Source organism: Melozone crissalis, unplaced genomic scaffold (genome assembly GCF_028551555.1).
Source record: "Melozone crissalis strain CALT ecotype California unplaced genomic scaffold, PUWL_Pcris_2 ptg000107l_1, whole genome shotgun sequence".
NCBI lineage: Eukaryota > Metazoa > Chordata > Aves > Passeriformes > Passerellidae > Melozone > Melozone crissalis.
Genome location: NW_026535884.1, coordinates 2,793,546 through 2,809,642, shown reverse-complemented (window position 1 = coordinate 2,809,642; position 16,097 = coordinate 2,793,546). Strand labels below are relative to the sequence as shown.

General features: G+C 56.2%; 1 protein-coding gene across 1 annotated transcript in view; it reads left to right on the top strand.

The window, feature by feature from the left end:
• The first annotated feature begins 718 nt into the window (after positions 1 to 718).
• The window catches only part of AJAP1 (adherens junctions associated protein 1), a 35,398-nt gene continuing 20,019 nt past the window's right edge, over positions 719 to 16,097 (top strand). The window contains exon 1 of the mRNA XM_054292165.1: positions 719 to 812. Within this exon, the coding sequence (XP_054148140.1) occupies positions 784 to 812 (29 nt within the window). The 5' untranslated portion in view covers positions 719 to 783. The remainder of the gene's footprint in view (positions 813 to 16,097) is intronic.

The window sequence follows — 16,097 nt, the reverse complement described above, 5'->3', positions numbered from 1 at the left end:
ACCCGCACTCCCCTGCTGCCCGCGGGGCCGGGACGGGCTGTACGGGACACCGGGGCTCCGCGCGGCCACACCACGCTTCCGGGGCGCGGAGCCGCTGGGCCAGTGCCCACATGGGCTGGGCCAGTGCCTACCGGCGGAGCGGGGGCTCCGCGCTCCGGGGCCGCCGGCGAGCGGCTGCTCGCGGGGTCCGGGGAAAGGAGCTCTCCAGCGGGGGAGCGGCTGCCGGAGCGTCCCGGGGAGGGACGGGCCGATCCCCGGCGGGGTCCCGGCACTGCCCGGCCATCCCCAACGGAGCCGGAGCCGCAAGCGGGTGTGAGCGCGGGTGCCGAGCCGGGTCCACCCCCGCTCGGCCGCGGCGCGGAGGGGCCGCGCTCCGCCCCCGCCTCCGCCCCGCGCAACTTCCCCGCGCCGCGGCCCCCCGCCCCCGCCCCGCGGGTGCGCGCAGAGACGCGCGCGCGCCCAGCCCCGCCGCGCCGAGCCGAGCCGAGCCGAGCCGAGCCCCGGTGAACCGCACCGCGCCGAGCCGAGCGGAGCCGCACCGAGCCGCGCATGGGGCGCGCAGCCTCCGCGGGCGCGCAGCTGCCCCGCCGGCGCTGAGGAGCCGGAGCACCGGAGCACAGACCCCCCGTCCTCGCCGCCGCCGCTGAGCGCCGCCGGGCATGCCCGCCCCGCCGGCCGCCGCCTGCCCCGCCGCTGAGCGCCGCCGCGGGCGCGGGGCGGCGCGCCCGGATGGAGCGCTGAGGCGCTGAGCCCCGCCGGGCCGGGCCGGGCCGAGACGTGACGATGTGGATGCGACGGCTCCCGGGAAGCAGGTAGGAGCGGGGAGCGATGGCCCCGCCGGGCAGCGCTTAGGGCATCCCGCCGCCGGGCGCGCTCGGGGAGCGGCGGAGTTAAACCGTGAACTTGGAGAGGGCTGGGGAGCGGAGCGGGGTGCGGGATGGATGGAGAGCGGTGTGTGGAGCGGAGCGGGGAGCGCACGGTGCAGCCCGGGGAGGCGGCCGGTCCGCGCTCCGCGCCGTGCCGGGCTCCCCCCACCCGGTTCCCCCGCCCCGCTCGCCCGCCCTGCCCAGGAGATGGAGCCGCGGTCAGCGTCCCCTCGCCGGCTGCTCGCTCCCCTCTGGCCGCCCCGGCGGGGGCTGCTCGGGGGAAGGGGCTGGGGGGGCGTCCGGGGTGCGGGCAGATGGATGGATAGACGGATGGATGGATGAAGGGATGGACGGATAGATGGATGGATGTGTTTGGGAGATTAATCGAGAATTGCCAAGCAGAGGAGACGGAGGCAAAGTGTTACGTAACACATTTTCATTACCGCTGCGAAGTCATCTGAGCCGAAATCTTGTTATTTCCATGGTGCTGTGACTGGAAAGCCCTGGCCCCGGCCCCTGCTTGTGTGCGGCCCCGGAGCCCCAGCAGTACCTGGGTTTTGGTGCTTTGAGCCCATCTCAGTGGCATCGAGTGCAAGCAGCAGCGGGTTAAGCAAGTGAGACCCTAAGGAAAAGTGAAATCCACGATCTGTTTTGTTCTCCCCAACTCGATTTTTTATTTGGAAAGCCCTGGCTTTGAGCGGTTGTGTCGGGCAGGGGTCAAACCCCAAACGTCCCTCCACCGAGCGGGACGGTGGCTCCGGCACATCACCTGCTGCTGGGGACAGGGGTCCCAAGGCGAGCAGTCCCGAGCGGCCACCCCACTCCCGCCGCTCGCAGCGGGCCCTGTGGCTGCTCCCGGGGGAGCAGGGCTGCGTGGGCAGGGGAGTTGCGGGGTGAGCGGATGGTGGGTGCAGCACCGTCAGCCCGCGCCGCCCCCCGCGCCCCTGCGCTCCGGCAGAGCGCGGCTGCAGCCTGGGGGCACGGAGGGAGGCAGGCAGGGCCCCCCGAATGCACCATGGACAGCGAGTGGTGATGCAAGGAGCCTTTGTCCGCCAGCCGTGGGAATCGCTGCTGGAGGCTTTGTCCCTCTGTCCGGGCTGTGCATGGAGTCCTGGAGGGCGAAACCTGAACTGGGGTTTTGTCTGTGCTGAGCAGCTGGGGGAGGCCCTTGGCCTCTCTCTCTCACACTCCCGTGCCGCGCCGCATCTTCCAGAGGCACGTGGCGAGCTGGCTGCCAATGCCCCCCTCCTTTGTCCCGTGCCTCTGGCTGGTGCCCCCCGACAGCCCGGGCACACGAGCACCTTCACGCTGCCGCTGGGGATGTCCGTCTGTCCGTCCGTCAGCCGAGGATGCCCTGCTGCGTGTGGGAAGGACAGAGTCTGTGGTGATGTAGTGACCTTAGGAATTCCTCCCGGCGAAAGCACCCGAGGGTTTTCTCAGGGTGCCACGCGTTTGGATTTATTTCGTGTCAGGTGAAAGCCCAGTGGAGCTGGAGGGCCGCTTCCCGAGGCTGGCGCGGCAGAAAGCTGTAATCCTGGGAACAGAGGACGCCCTCTGCTTTGTTATTTTTGAGGAGAGTTTAGCAATGGAAACAGGAGCCCTCTGCTTGCTTCCCTCCTCGATTCATTCGCCTTGCGAATTTCTGTGCTATGCATCCTGGATCCCCAGCACCAGGCTGTCCTTTCTGCCACCTCATCAGCTTCCAGTCCCTCCGTGTTTTATTTTTAATAAGAGATAACTTTACTGCTAACCTTGCCTGCTGCTCTCCCTTCTCTCTTACTCTAATTGCTTCTGGCTTTATTTCTGACATTTCCCATGTCATTTCTCCTCATTTTCTCCAAGACTACTAGAAAAATAGCTTCGGGAGGAGCAGCGGAGCTTTGCAGCGCCCGTTTCACCCCGCGCAGCCTGTGCCTGGAGCGGCTGCCTGCGGCGGGGAGATGGTACCGTGCTGCTCCTTTCAAGTCGGATCCCTCTCGCCCGGGGCGGTGGCAATGCCTGACCTCGCGGTGAGCTGCCGGGGAGGGCAGGACCCGTGTGCAATTGCATTCTCAGAATTATTCGGTGAAGGGAAGCTTCGTCTCTCCTATTTGGAGCGGGGCACAGCGAGCAGTGCTGCCCTGAAAGCCCCTGCGAGGTCCCAGCGATGCTCCAGCCCCGCTCTGCTCTTGGCAGGTGTGGGTGTTGCGGGGCAAAATCTGTTCTTTTTGGGAGGTGGCAGTGGCTCTGTCACTTCCCTGAGTGTGCACAGACATACGTGTGCGTGCACACGCCTGCGTCAGTGCCTGCGCCCGCCTGCGAGGGCACGGCAGCTCTCTGCAGCGTGCCAGGCTTCCAGAGCTGCCGAGGACTTCCCCTCCATAGCTATGAATATAATGTTTTAAACAATATGCCACGGTTTTTACAGCGCTGAGCTCTGGAGTGATTTGCAGTAGGAGTAAAAACCACCGTTCGCAATTTCTCGGCGATTGTATAAAGCAACTCATTAAAAGCATACATCCCTGCACATTGGCTCCGTGGAAACTTTATGGGCCTTGTAGTTACTGCCAAAGCAAACATTTTCCATGAATTTCACTCATCGGGTTCACACTGTCAAATGTAGATTCAGCCGCTCGTCAAAGATGCAAGCCTTGCAGTCTGGGAAGTAATGAGAGCAGTAAGCAGTGGGAGTTAATGGCCTCCACTGAGGAGTCCTTACTCATCCTGCATCCACACAGGGGCTGAGCTTGCTGCTCCCGGGTGGATTGATTGTCACAGAAATTCATCTGGTGTCACCGGCTATGATACTTAACAGGCACAATAATGCTTGAATAAACTGCACTTTTATGCAGCGATTTGCACCTCCGTGCTGGCAGCAATTTCCCAGATGAGGCGAGGGGAGCGGCGCTTCCCAGGGTGTGAATAATTGTTCTAATAACAGCAGAGCCTTGTCGTGGTGGTGTCTCCAGTGGGGTGGCAGGTGGGAGTTGTCGTGGTGCTGCTGGGGTGTTTGGGGGCTGTCCCGTGTGGCAGCTGCTGTGCCAGCCTTGGGCAGGCGGGACAGGGACGGGCAAGCTGCCGGCCCAGCTGCTCCCGCGGCCGGAGCACCACGGCTTGGCCCTGCTGTGCATCGTGGTCATCTGCTGGAAAGAAGGGGTTGATAATGTCCCTTCAGAGCCCAGACTGAAAACAGGAAAGGCAGCCAGGCAGAGGATAGATCTCCAACTGTGTTTCCACCTTCCCTCACCCAATGTGATCCTCAGGCTGTCCCAGCGTGCCGTATTTACCTCGGTATCTGTAGGTATGGATGGATGCAGGCTCCCAAGGGCAGCTCCATAGGGTGTGAATAAGCAACAGAACCTCCAGCAGGCCTGAGGTTTATTATGAAAATGTATGCATGCCTAAGCTTTTAAATATAGCTAATGGGAGAAGGACTGGGAGGAAAGATTACTGGAAGCTCAGTGTGCTGAGCAGGAGCTGCTCTGCTCTGGGTTGTGGTGCCTGTTGTTCTCCTGGAGGGCTGGTGGTGACCAAGCGGGCAACAGCAGTTCAAGCCCAATGGAGTTTGGGTTTGATAGCAACACTCTTCCAGCAGGATAATTCCTGGAGGCTGAGTGTGTTGGGTGGGATCAGTGGATGGTGTGACATTGTTGGCGCTTTCACCCCCTCCTTTAAAAAAAAAGAGGTTTTACTTCTGTTCTTCCTTCCATCTTTCCTCCCTCCCATTTTCTTTCCCTCCCACATTGGGTGGTGCTGCTGGGAGAGGGCTCCTCTGCCAGCATCCCAGCAGTCACCGTGGGTTATGTGGGGCTATTCCCAAATCTACTGCTTGGCCCTTCCTTGCCTTGGCTCACTGTTTTCATCAGAGTGATTTTTTTCACTTATAAAAAACCATTAAACTCTGGACCTGAAGTGACTCCTTAAAAATGGAATTTGAATCGATATGAATATTTCCTGTGGCTCTTCTTTACTGGGACTTGCACCTACAGACTTTGATAGCTTATATAATTTCCTGTGATGGAGATGTACTTCATCTAATTTCACTTGGAAATGCATTGATTAAATCAGAACTGCTGAGAGATTTAAACTGAGTCTCAGTGGCCTGAACTTAACCGTGGGAGGTTTACCTGCCTTCATCCTTCAACATTAATTTGGTTTTATGAGGATTCCTTGTGAAATGAGCTTTTGTCTGCTGCTGAATCTCTTCTGCTTTGTGGGTTTATCAGTTACTTTCTCCGGCCTCAGCAGCTCTGCAAGGCGAAGCTGCACTAAAGCCTCCATTCAGTGCAGCACTGAGCTCCTTCACTGGGGACACGGTGGGGACTGATGAGCATTTTGGCTCCATCACCCTCCAGCGCTCCCAAAACTCTGCCCAAGCTGGAGGCAGAGTGCCCACACTGCCTGTGGTGTGGTGGCAGGGCTGGGTGCTGTGCTCACATGGGTGCTGGGTGTGATGCTCTAGGAGCAGGGTGGGGACCTGCCCCAGGTACAGCTGTGTGGGAGTGTCCTCCCATCAGTGCTGAGAGATTTGGCATTTATGGTCCCAAGCAACGCTCAGAAAAGGAGGAACAACCCAGCTTGTTTGGAGGTGGATGAGCAGCTCCATGGAGATGAGCAGGGGTGGGGTCAGCAGGCGCTGGGTGCCTGGGGCAGGGGGCCAAACACCCACTGGGACTCGCCTGAGGACTTTATGGAAATAAATAAATCCAGTCATTCACAAAGTGCTCATTTCCAACTCCGATCTGCAAAATGTCTCCTTGTGACTTGGAAATGATGTGTAGGCAGGAGATACGCTTTGACATGCGATGATTTTTGTTGAAGTTTGCTCTGAAGGTCTTTCTCAGCAGCTCCGCTTCCCTGGCGGTGCTGGAGCATCCCAGGGGCACTGTGTCCCCGCTGCCAGTGGCTGCTGTGTCCCCATGAGCCAGAGCCATTGGGAGCAGAAGCTGTTCCCTGGCAGAGCATCTCTGTGGGTATGGAAAGGACTGTTCAGCTCCTGCTGCAGGAGCTGGCAGGGAGGAGAAGCAGCGCCTTGGCTGCGGCGCTGCTCCGGACCCTGGTGAAGCATCCATGGGATGAGGCTTAGCTGTGGCGAGGCAGGAGCAGTGAAGCTTTGCTGGCCTGGCTGTGATGCCAGCACTTCCAACTCCACTGACTTCCAAATAAAGGCTGAGCAAAAGCTGCTTCAAAAACAACACGTAGCCTGGGAGCGGCGAGGCGCTTCCTCCAAAAGGCAAGTCTGGATGACTGAGGTGGAAAAAACTGGAGCTCACCAGAGGGCACGTGCTGTAGCACAGGAGAAGCATGGAGATGGGGACGTGCTGGCACAGGGGTGACCGTGTGCCTCAGGACAACGGCAGCACAGCACACACCACCTGTGGGGCCATGCTGTGCCACACAGGAGAGCAGATTTGTGGCTTTCAGCTACAACTTGGTGAGAATTGATGGCTCCTGTCCATGAGGGTTTTGGCTGTGCCTCTTCTGCAGCATCATGGGATGGTCAGGAAAAACTCCTGAGGCTGATGAGGAGGGAATGTGGCCAGCTGAGGAGCTGTGTAGAGCTGCTGTGCTCAGCATGGGAAGGCTGGGGACTCGCTGCTCAGCAGCAGCGTTCGAGGCGCCGGTGAGAGCAAATGCCGCTAATTGATGTTGCCACTTGACTGCACGCCATTCAGGTTGAAGATGTGACAAGGTCGGGGCCAGCCCAGGTTGTCCCCCCTGGGAATTGCCTGCCTAGCGAGCACAAGCACACGTGGCTCCCTCAGGGACGCGTTCTGTAATTGCCTGAGTCCCGTGCGTGACCCCAGCCCCGCTCCCGGCGCCTGCCATAGCATCTCTGCTCCCTTTGCAGGACTGGGGTAATGAAGCAGCAGTTAATTGACATGGACGAGGACATCCAGTTAAGGACCCACCGGAACGTGGGTGATGAATGCCAGGAGATGAAGCCACACACCCCGCCGGGAGCGTGGTTGGCTCTGCCTCTTCCTGGCCAGAGCCAAAGCTTGGCTGAGTCCGCAGCGGCGGGGCGTTTATGTAGGGAAAGTGTGACCGCTCCGGATGCTGGCAAGTGTTATTTTAGAAAGAACTCCCAAAATGAATCAACCTTTTTTCCTACAAGTATCTGTCATTCATGCGTTTTCTTTTGAGAAGTTTTTCATGGAAAGGATAAGGATGAGTTATTCATCTTCTTGTTTCTTGTCTTTGTAAGAGGCTCTACCTCAGCATCATCTGACGTGACACACTCAGGACTTACTCTGGGCTCCTGTCAAAGTGACATATTCTCTGGCAAAATCAATTTTGCTAATTTTGATGGATGAGGATGGAAGTAAAGCTGCTGGCACAGGTGCCTTTGAAGGAAGCTGAGATACTGAGGAATGCAGGAGGTCATCCCCTGCTGCCAGCCCATTGGAGATAATGCTGCAAAAGTTTAATCTCTCTCGCAAAGGGGATTATTGGGTGTTTTTAATGAGATGCAGAGCACAGTGATCCCTGACACACTGTCAGTTGGGCTTTGAGGGGCTGTGCCCCCAATGGCAGAGTGTTCTTGAGGTGCTGGAGGTAAATCCTCATCGTCACTTTGACCCATCAGGATTTTTCATGGCTGCAGTGGGGAAAGCCTGTGAGCTGCCTGGTTGCTGTATTGCACAGTGAGATGGCCATGGCAGAGAGAACGGCTCTTCTCCATGGAAAAGAAATTGCTTGGTGCTAAAAGGGATTTAGAACTTTCTGTGACAGGATCAAGAGTCTTTGCCCCGGAGTTCATTCCCGCTGCCTTTGCTTTCTATTTTAGCTTGGCTTTTTCATCATCTTTTTGGGCTGTTCTTTCTCCATGCTGCGTGTCACGCTGACCCTTCTCTGGCAGCGGGATGTCCCTGTGGTGGGGCTGGGCAGAGCCAGTGCTGTCTCAGGAGCCAGGGGGGCTGGGGGCTCCCCAGGACCACCAGCCAGAGCCTCAACTGGGCAATGCAGTGCCCTGCACTGAGCTCCCAGCTCCTGGGCTTTGGCTTTCTCCAGGCTTCCCTACTGACGTTTCACACCTTCAAAGAGAGCTCTGCTGCTCCATTTTTTCCTATTGTATTTCTTGCTCCATAAAAGCCATCTGTTCCTCTTTCTGCTTTCAGAGTCTTCATTCCTCTCATCTTCTCCATCTCTGTTAGAGTTTATGGAGCTTTTGAAATTATTGACGTGTTCCCTATGTTCATTTCTGAGGATGGCTGCTGAGGTTTCCGGGCAGGCTGTGAATCTCTGGGCTGCCAGGGACTTCCCAGGAGAAAGACAGGTTTGGATCCCAGTCACTGCAGGGCAAATTGAGAGCAGATCCATTTAGAGACCGTGGTGCTGGAATGAAGATCTGAATTAAATGGACATCCCTATGTGGACATCCAGCCTCTGCCATGGGGAAGGGTTGGCTGGGCCCTGTGCTGGCCATCCAGATGCTTCCAGTGGGTCAGCACTTGTCTTTGCTCCTGGGAAAGCAGAGCACTTCGTGAGGCCATCATTAAAAATCCCATGATGAGGTATTTTCTCCCTGGATGTGTTCCATGGTTGGAGGCATTTCCCATTGATACGGATACCACAGCAGGCTCTGATGCGCAGCTCCCGTGAAGGCACATTGTGTCACAAAGACACCACAGACCTCTTTTAATTGTTTTGCTTTAAAGCTTGTTAAGCTGCTACTTTAGATGTATTGAGCCAACTTTTTTTTTTTTTTAAGATCAAAGCATTTCCTGCTTTCATTGTAATGACATGCTTGAGCACATTCATTTAGAAAATGCGATCAGTGCTGGGTTATTTATCTGGAAAGCGCTGGGGTTGAAGGGCAGCATAAGCCATAGATTTGTGCCATGGTTTTCCTCACTGTAGGTCCTTCAGAGCTAAGGGCTGGGTTGACTCAGTTGCTGTCTCTTGGAATCACTTTGTGGATGTGTATTCAGAGGAACAATACCCCTTATAAGGCTGCAGCTCTAGTCTGGGATCTGGCAGGACTGTTGCCATCTCAGTGGGAAGATCTTTGCTTCTGCCTTGCCATGTCAGGCCATCCCATTCCATCCTGTCCCATCCAACAGCACTGAGCATTTCATCCTAGTTGGACACACCAATGAAGACCTTTTATCCAAGGGGGATGCCTGATCATCCTGCAGTTGATTGTACAGGAGGCAGATGTGTGGCAATGGAAGAAAATTCACGAGCAAAGCAGAGAAAGCAAAATTTTTTTGGGTGATGACTGTGGGGAATTGCAGTGTTCTGCCTGTGCCTGTGTCCACAGCAGGGAGCCACTCAGCTCAGCCACTGGCCTTATTTATTGTGGGCAGCATTAACTAACACCAGGGATGATCTCTAAGCTCTGGTTTTAACGTGCTCCAGCGTATGTTGCAATCCTGTTCCCTCAGCAAACTGATTTTGGTACATGGGGGAGTGTTTTCCACTGCTGTCATGGGGATGGGAGAAGGCAGCACCCTCTCGAGTGCCAGGTCACCAACAGCATGTAAAGTCTGGGCAGAGATTCTGTGGTGGCATGAGAAGCTGGAACACATGAGGAGGCTTAGGTGGAAGCTGAAATGAGGGGGAAAGCCCTGATTTCCTTAGGTTTATGGACTGTTTTTAATATCAGCAAGAGCAGAGCTTGAGACCACAGCTCTTCAACAAGATTTTGGTGGATCTGGAAATCTGAAACTTCCCAGCAAGTTGTGTCTGAGCTGGAGCTCTTGCTGCTGCCTGGTCCCCAGCGCTGCTGTGGAACTCGAGGGGGGGACGAGTGGGGTAAGTTGGCGACAGGTGCCAGTTTGGGCTGGAAAGCCAGTGCTCACAAACCCCCTTTATCCAGGAGGGACAAAAGGCGAGTGTTATCGCTGCTGGGTTGATGAAACACCCCACTGTCCAGCCCTGCCACGCTAAATGCACGCAGTGTTTGCTGCCTGGGGCGGCGGTGGGGGGAGCGACGGCCCTGCTGAGGGGGATGCTCCAGCAGTGCCATCACTGTGTGTGCTGAGGGGGATGCTGTGGTGGTACTCACACTGTATGTGCTGGGAGGGATGCTTTCATGGTACTCACTCTGTGTATGCTGGGAGGGATGCTCCAGCAGTGCCATCACTGTGTGTGCTGAGGGGGATGCTGTGGTGGTACTCACACTGTATGTGCTGGGAGGGATGCTCCAGTGGTACCCACACTGTGTGTGCTGGGAGGGATGCTCCAGTGGTACTCGCACTGTGTGTGCTGGGAGGGCTGCTCTGGTAGGATCTGGGCTGTGCCCACTGCGGACGATGTTCTGGTGGCACCCAGGCTGTGCCTATTACAGGGGATGCTCCAGTGGCATCCAAGCCATGCCCACTGTGGGGGATGCTCTATTGGTACCCAAGCTGTGCCCATGAGGGGGATGCTCTGGTGGTAACCAGGCTGTGCTGCTGAGGGAAGATATTCCGGTGGTGTTTGCCCCATGCCCACTGGGAGGGATGCTCCGGGAGCACCCACACTCTGCCTTGCCAGGAGGGATGCTCCAGCAGTACCCTGGGATGCAGGGCCTGAGCTTGCCACTGTGTTAACCCCCTTGGGAAGCACTTGAGACAGTTCATCCCCTGGCTTGGCTGGGACCTGTCTCGCCACACTCACAGATGAACCTGCAGCATTCTGAGTCTTCCCAGGGGAGCCAGACTAAGCTCAGAGCTGCAGCTGCCAGAGCAGTGGCAGGTAAATTACCAAGCACTGGTCTTGCACGGAAAATTTTGAGGCATGTTTTTGTCTGAAGATGCATGCAAACTTCTGGGCTTCCCACCCTGGCACTTTTCAAATCCTGTCTGAAATAATCCCTGAAGACCAGAGAAAACTCTCTCAAGTAGATATCCTGCCCTCTCTAGAGCAAGCTTAACCAGGCTGACCATAATGGACAGTGTTGGCCAGCTCACTGTGTTAGCTCTCACACTCATCCTCAGGCTGGCTGGAGGCACTGGACATTTTGTCCTGTCAGCGTCTTTTAAAATATTTGAGAGTGGGAACTGAACTTGAAACTCGGGGTTAAAGGCTGGCTCAACTTTGGCAGCAACTGGGCGCAGCTCTTGCCTTCGCAGCGATGCCACGTGGGCTTGCTCTGTGCCCGCTCCTTTTTACTCTTCCCCACATTGCTCTGCCACATCCTGCGGGTGTGGGATGCACCAGAGGGGTCCTGCACTGGTGGGCACCAGCAGCAGGGTGCTGCAAGGCTTTGCCCTTCCCCTGCCTGTGGCAAAGGACGGGCCTGGAGGCGAGAGCAGCCGGGGCCGGCCCTGCGGAGCCAGCACTGAGCGCTGCCGGCGCTGGCAGGGGCTGCACCTCCCGCATCAGCACATTGGCTGATGGTACCGCTGGGTATTAATTATGCCTTCCGCACTCGCGGCTATTCAAATGGTAAAATTGTTTATTTGCAGCTGGCTGAGCTCAAGGCAGAGGCAGAAGAGCGAGTGGCTCCCCCCGGCACGGCCGCCCTGCTGCCCCTATCTCATGGCTCCCAGGGTTGGATCCAGCTGCCTCCACCTTGGTATTTCCATCCTTGGGGGGGATCCGTGGCTTCCCAGCCCCACCCAACCTCTCCCTGCCCCATTTTGCCAGGGAAGTGGGTGTTTGCTGTCTGCCTGGCCAACAGGCAGCAGCGTGGCAGGGAGGATTCAACCTATTTCACCCTCTGCTGATTTCCCTCCGTGATAAATCCCAACCCCTCCGCTGCGGGAAGCGGCGTCGGTTTAATTACTTGTGGGGAGAAGGGGGCAGTGGAGGAACTTAGGACTTGTTTTAAATATCACTTTTATTAGTAGGTAATCCTGAAGCTCAGGACTGTAATATAGATAGGTAGTGATGTGGCACATTTAATTTACTTAGTGCTACTGTGTGTCAGCCTTTGTGCCTTAAGTCCCAGTCCTGGCTTTAAAGAGCTTGGCAGCCATATTTTCACAAATTTATAATTATCTGGGAAGAGATTGGGGCTACAGATGGCAGAGTGTGTTGTGTGTTCCCAGTTCCCATTGGGTCTGGGATCAGAAAAGCTCATCCTGTAGCAGAACATGGCTCAGGAGAGAGGTCTCCATGGTGCTGCTGATGCTTGGGGTGTGGGGTGGGACATGGTGGATGCCATGTGGGAGTGGTCCACAAGGTCACCTGCTGATCCTGTATTGGAATTAAATACTGGAATATTGGAATTAAATAAGTATTGGAATTAAATTAAAGACAAATGACACCTGGATGGCCCAATGTCCCGCAGGGCTGAGAGGCATCTTTCGAACTTCGCCAATCACACAACGCCCTTTCTGGAATGCCAAGATTGACAGACAGCACTTAGCAGGGGGCAAGGAAGGGAAAGGGAGAGGTTATTGGCACACCTGGGGAAGGAACTGGGATACTGAGACAGGCTATTACATCACACCACAACAATCCTGTGTCGTAACTCGCCACATGGCTTTTGGCACTCATCCATGGGATGGTTGCACCTCCCCTCCTCCCAGCCCTGCGGAGAGTCCCGGCCCAGCCCAGAGTGCAGAATGGCAATGCTCCATTTCCATGGTGATGGTTGGTGGTGTGACAACAAAGGACAGTCTCTGCACTGCAGGGATCATCACACAGGACAGCGGGATGGAGAGGAGAGCTGCTGCAGCGGTGGCTGCAGTTCCCACCTCAGCGAGGACACACAGTCGCGGGCCAAGTATCTGCCACTGAAGTTTTCCCCTCTTCCTCCTGCTCCAGTGTGAAAGTCACCCACTGGGATGCAGCGGCCTCGTTCTATTCCGTGTGGAGCCGCTGAGTTCCTGCATGTACTCTCATAACCTGCCCTGCTCCCGATGCCTTTGTAGGACACGCAGCCGCGCTGCCAAGGATGCTTTTCCTAGAGCGTGGTGCCTGCTTTCCTGCTTTGTCTTGCCTGGGTCAAGGAAACATCACCCCAACTCTCTGACCACAGCTCCTGCTCCAGGCATTCACAGGAATATTTCTGTCCCTGCCTCGCTTGGTGTTTGGAGATATGAAATGCTCAGAGTTCGTAAATCACCTCAACAAGGACATAACCTTGATTCCCTGTGCAATACCGATAGATTACCTAACAGGAGGCATGAAATGGAAGAATGGCTCCATTTGTATAATTCTGCATTAAAAATCAGCCTATTCTACAGTTAATGCTCCTGTGAAGTGTCTCCACAGGCACGGGAGAAAGGGGCTGATGCTGGAGAGCAAAAAAGGACCTTATGAAAGGGACTGCACTCAAGTGAGCCTTTGAGGCTTTGGGGAAGTGGGTTAGTGCTGACGGGTGGCGTTTTGATGTTTGTCAGAGCCGTGATCCCAGCTAATTTTCAGACACATTACCAGAGCCGGGGGGTTCTGGGAGCACAGCGGGTGCACTGCATTAATCCATGTCCTGTCTGCAGTATCAGGGCTGCCTGAGATGCTGCCACCCCTGAGGGTTCCCAAGCTTGGGGCAGGGGTTGTTCTGTCCCACTCCATGCTGGATGCTGCTCCATTCCCTCCCTGCACATGGAGGTTGGTACCAAGGCACAGTAATGCCAAGTTCCACAGCAGCCTCTTCCCCACTGCTGAGGACCATGGTGAGCTCAGATCCTCCAGCACCCTTGAAATTAATCTCTTTCACATCAACTGTCCTCCTCTTCAAAGCACTCAGCTGCACCTGGAAAGATTCAGGAAAGGGTTTCATACAGGGGAGGGCTCTGAAAGGTGCGTTGGGTGGGGAGGCTGTGGTGGCTCCAGTGCAACATTCAGTTCCATCACTTTGGAACGGGGATGGGCTTGGATTGGCTCAGGAAATAGTCCTGGAGTGCCTGATCCATGCCATTAGCCCAGCAGTTTCCTTGAAATCTGCTCTCATGCTTGTTGCAGGTAAATATTTGTAGGAGTTTCATTTTCTGTGTGTGAGTGTGGCCACCTCACCATCCATGGAGCCAGGGAAGTGGATTTGTGACAAGGCCTTGGATGAGGAGATCAAGGACAGGATTTCATTTTCTCAAATATATCCACTCCGTGTTCCTTTATCTAACCCAGTTTCAGAGTTTTATTGAGTTTTTCCTGGAGTTCCAGCAGTATTTTGGGATAACATTCCCATTCACCTCCAAGATGGGAAAAGAAGGAATGTGAAAATTGCCCACGCTCCTCAAATTTCTTTGCAAAATGGGTTGTGTGTGCTTGTAGGGGGGTGAGGAAAGCCCTGATTCCTGAGTGAGGAGTGTAACCACAGCCCTGCTCCATACATCCCTCGGGTCTACATGTACCTCCAGCCAGGGGTGGCTCCGAGGCAGATGGATGCTGTGTGTGGGTCTGGATGATGTGTTCCCTTCCCTATGCCCCAGCCCCTCTCTGGGTGCACTTAGGGAGTTTTCCCATGCGCTGTGAGCAGGTCAGGGTCCTCTGCTGTCCCTGAGGAGCAGCTGGTGCCGTTGGAGAGGTGTTTGAGCCGTTTGATGTCTCGGCAGAGCAGGAACGCCCTCCCGGCCTCCGAGCAGCGGTGACTTTGTGCGGGCGCTCCCGAGAGGCGAGCGATGCTCTCCTCCTGCCTGTCCTGCCGGCAGCATGGGGACTCCCGGGGCGCTGTGCCGGGCCGGGCCGTGCTGTGCCAGCCGCAGCGGGCTCTCCTGGGACAGCCCAGGTTTTTCTGGGGCAAGGACAAGGTGGTGGCAGGAGATGCGGGCGGGATGTGTCCTCGCTCCGATATGCGCGCTCCTCGCGGTGCGTTATCCTCGCTCCGTGGGTGTCCTTCGGGACGTGTCGCTCGCTCTGCCGGCCCTGGCAGGGTGGTGGCGTGGGGAGGGGGCGCGGGAGGCAGGGGAGGGCAGGGTGGTCCTGCCTCTGGCCGCGCCACGCTGCCGCATCCATCCCCGCTGCCGCCGCCGCGCCGGGCGCATCACGCTGCGTTGCCAGGACAACGGCAACTCCTACACGCTGCTATTTATTCTGAAGGACACTTGCTCTTATCTGTTGTTGCAAAGCCCTCAGAAGATCGCATGCCACACAAAATTCCTCCGAGGTAACCGGACTGGCTGCTGCTGTCGCTGAAGCCATCTCCTGGGGACGTGCCAGCTGGTGTGGTGGCAAGGAGGGCACTCCTGGGGTGACAGCCCCTTGCTTGATGGGACGTTGGTGGGAGGGTGACCCAAGCTGTCCTTGGGACAGAGTGGGATCTGCCCCATCTGGGTGTCCCTTGCTGTGTCCATCCCCATGCCAGAGCCTGTGACCTGGGCAGCAGTGAGGGACACTGGTGTCCTGGGTGTCACCAGCACTGCCTGGCCATGCTGGGACACAAATTTCCAGCATGGCCCAGGGCAAGGTAAGGGTTGGGTGTTGCCTCTGCCCACACATCTCCTGATGCTGCTGTGAATGATGCAGCTGTGTCGGGCAGGCTCTGCAGAAGCAAGCCCCTGCAAGTTCACTCTGCCTGAATTGTCACAAGGAGACAGGAGGAGATGGAAATATCTGTTTTTCCTATGTGCTGCCAATCCCAAGCAGCAAGTACTGGCATTTTGTCTTTCAGAAGTTTCCAGGCAATGGCTGGGATGCAGTGAGCTCCAGGTTTGGGCTGGGCACATCTTCCCTGGCTCTGTTCAGCAGCTGTTCATAAAAGTTCTGAGTGTGAGCAACACAGAGAGCTGGGAAGGGGATGAGATCTGGGGGTGGGCACAGATGGTGTGAGAGGTGGCACCTGGAGTGAGTGCCATGTCAGGAGGTGCCCAGCACCTTTCCTTCCTTGCAAGGAGACATTTCAGGTGATGCTGGGGAGCTGGGCAGAGGCTGAAATCAAGCCTGACATGCTACAGGAGTGATCCTGAGCATTGCAAAGGTGAGTCTGTGCTGGATGATCCTGCTGGAGCATGAGCTTGTGGCTCCTCACCAGTGGAAGCACTGCCTGCAGCACGTGGGGGACACTCTTCGTGCTGCCACCACTCTGTCGTCCTCCAAAAAAACCCACCACCACCACCACGGTTTGGGTGGTTTGTGGTTTTTTTGAAGCCTTGAAATCCTTCCTCCCCCAGCCTGAACTATTTTGGTTCCTGTTGTCTGTTTCTGGCTCTTCCCTTTCTCCTTCTGCGCTCTTTCCTTGCGTTGCCTTCTCCCTCCCCAAAATAAATGTTGTTACGCTTTGAAAAAATACCCAATTAGGAAAAAAGCAGAGATCCTCTGAGCAGAAAAAGCTTGTGCCTGGGAGTATCCAGGTCAGCTCCTTTAGCTTCGCTTGCTCACGCACAGAGGGAGTGTACAAATGCTTCTGTCAACCAGATGCACATTCTGTCGTGCTCC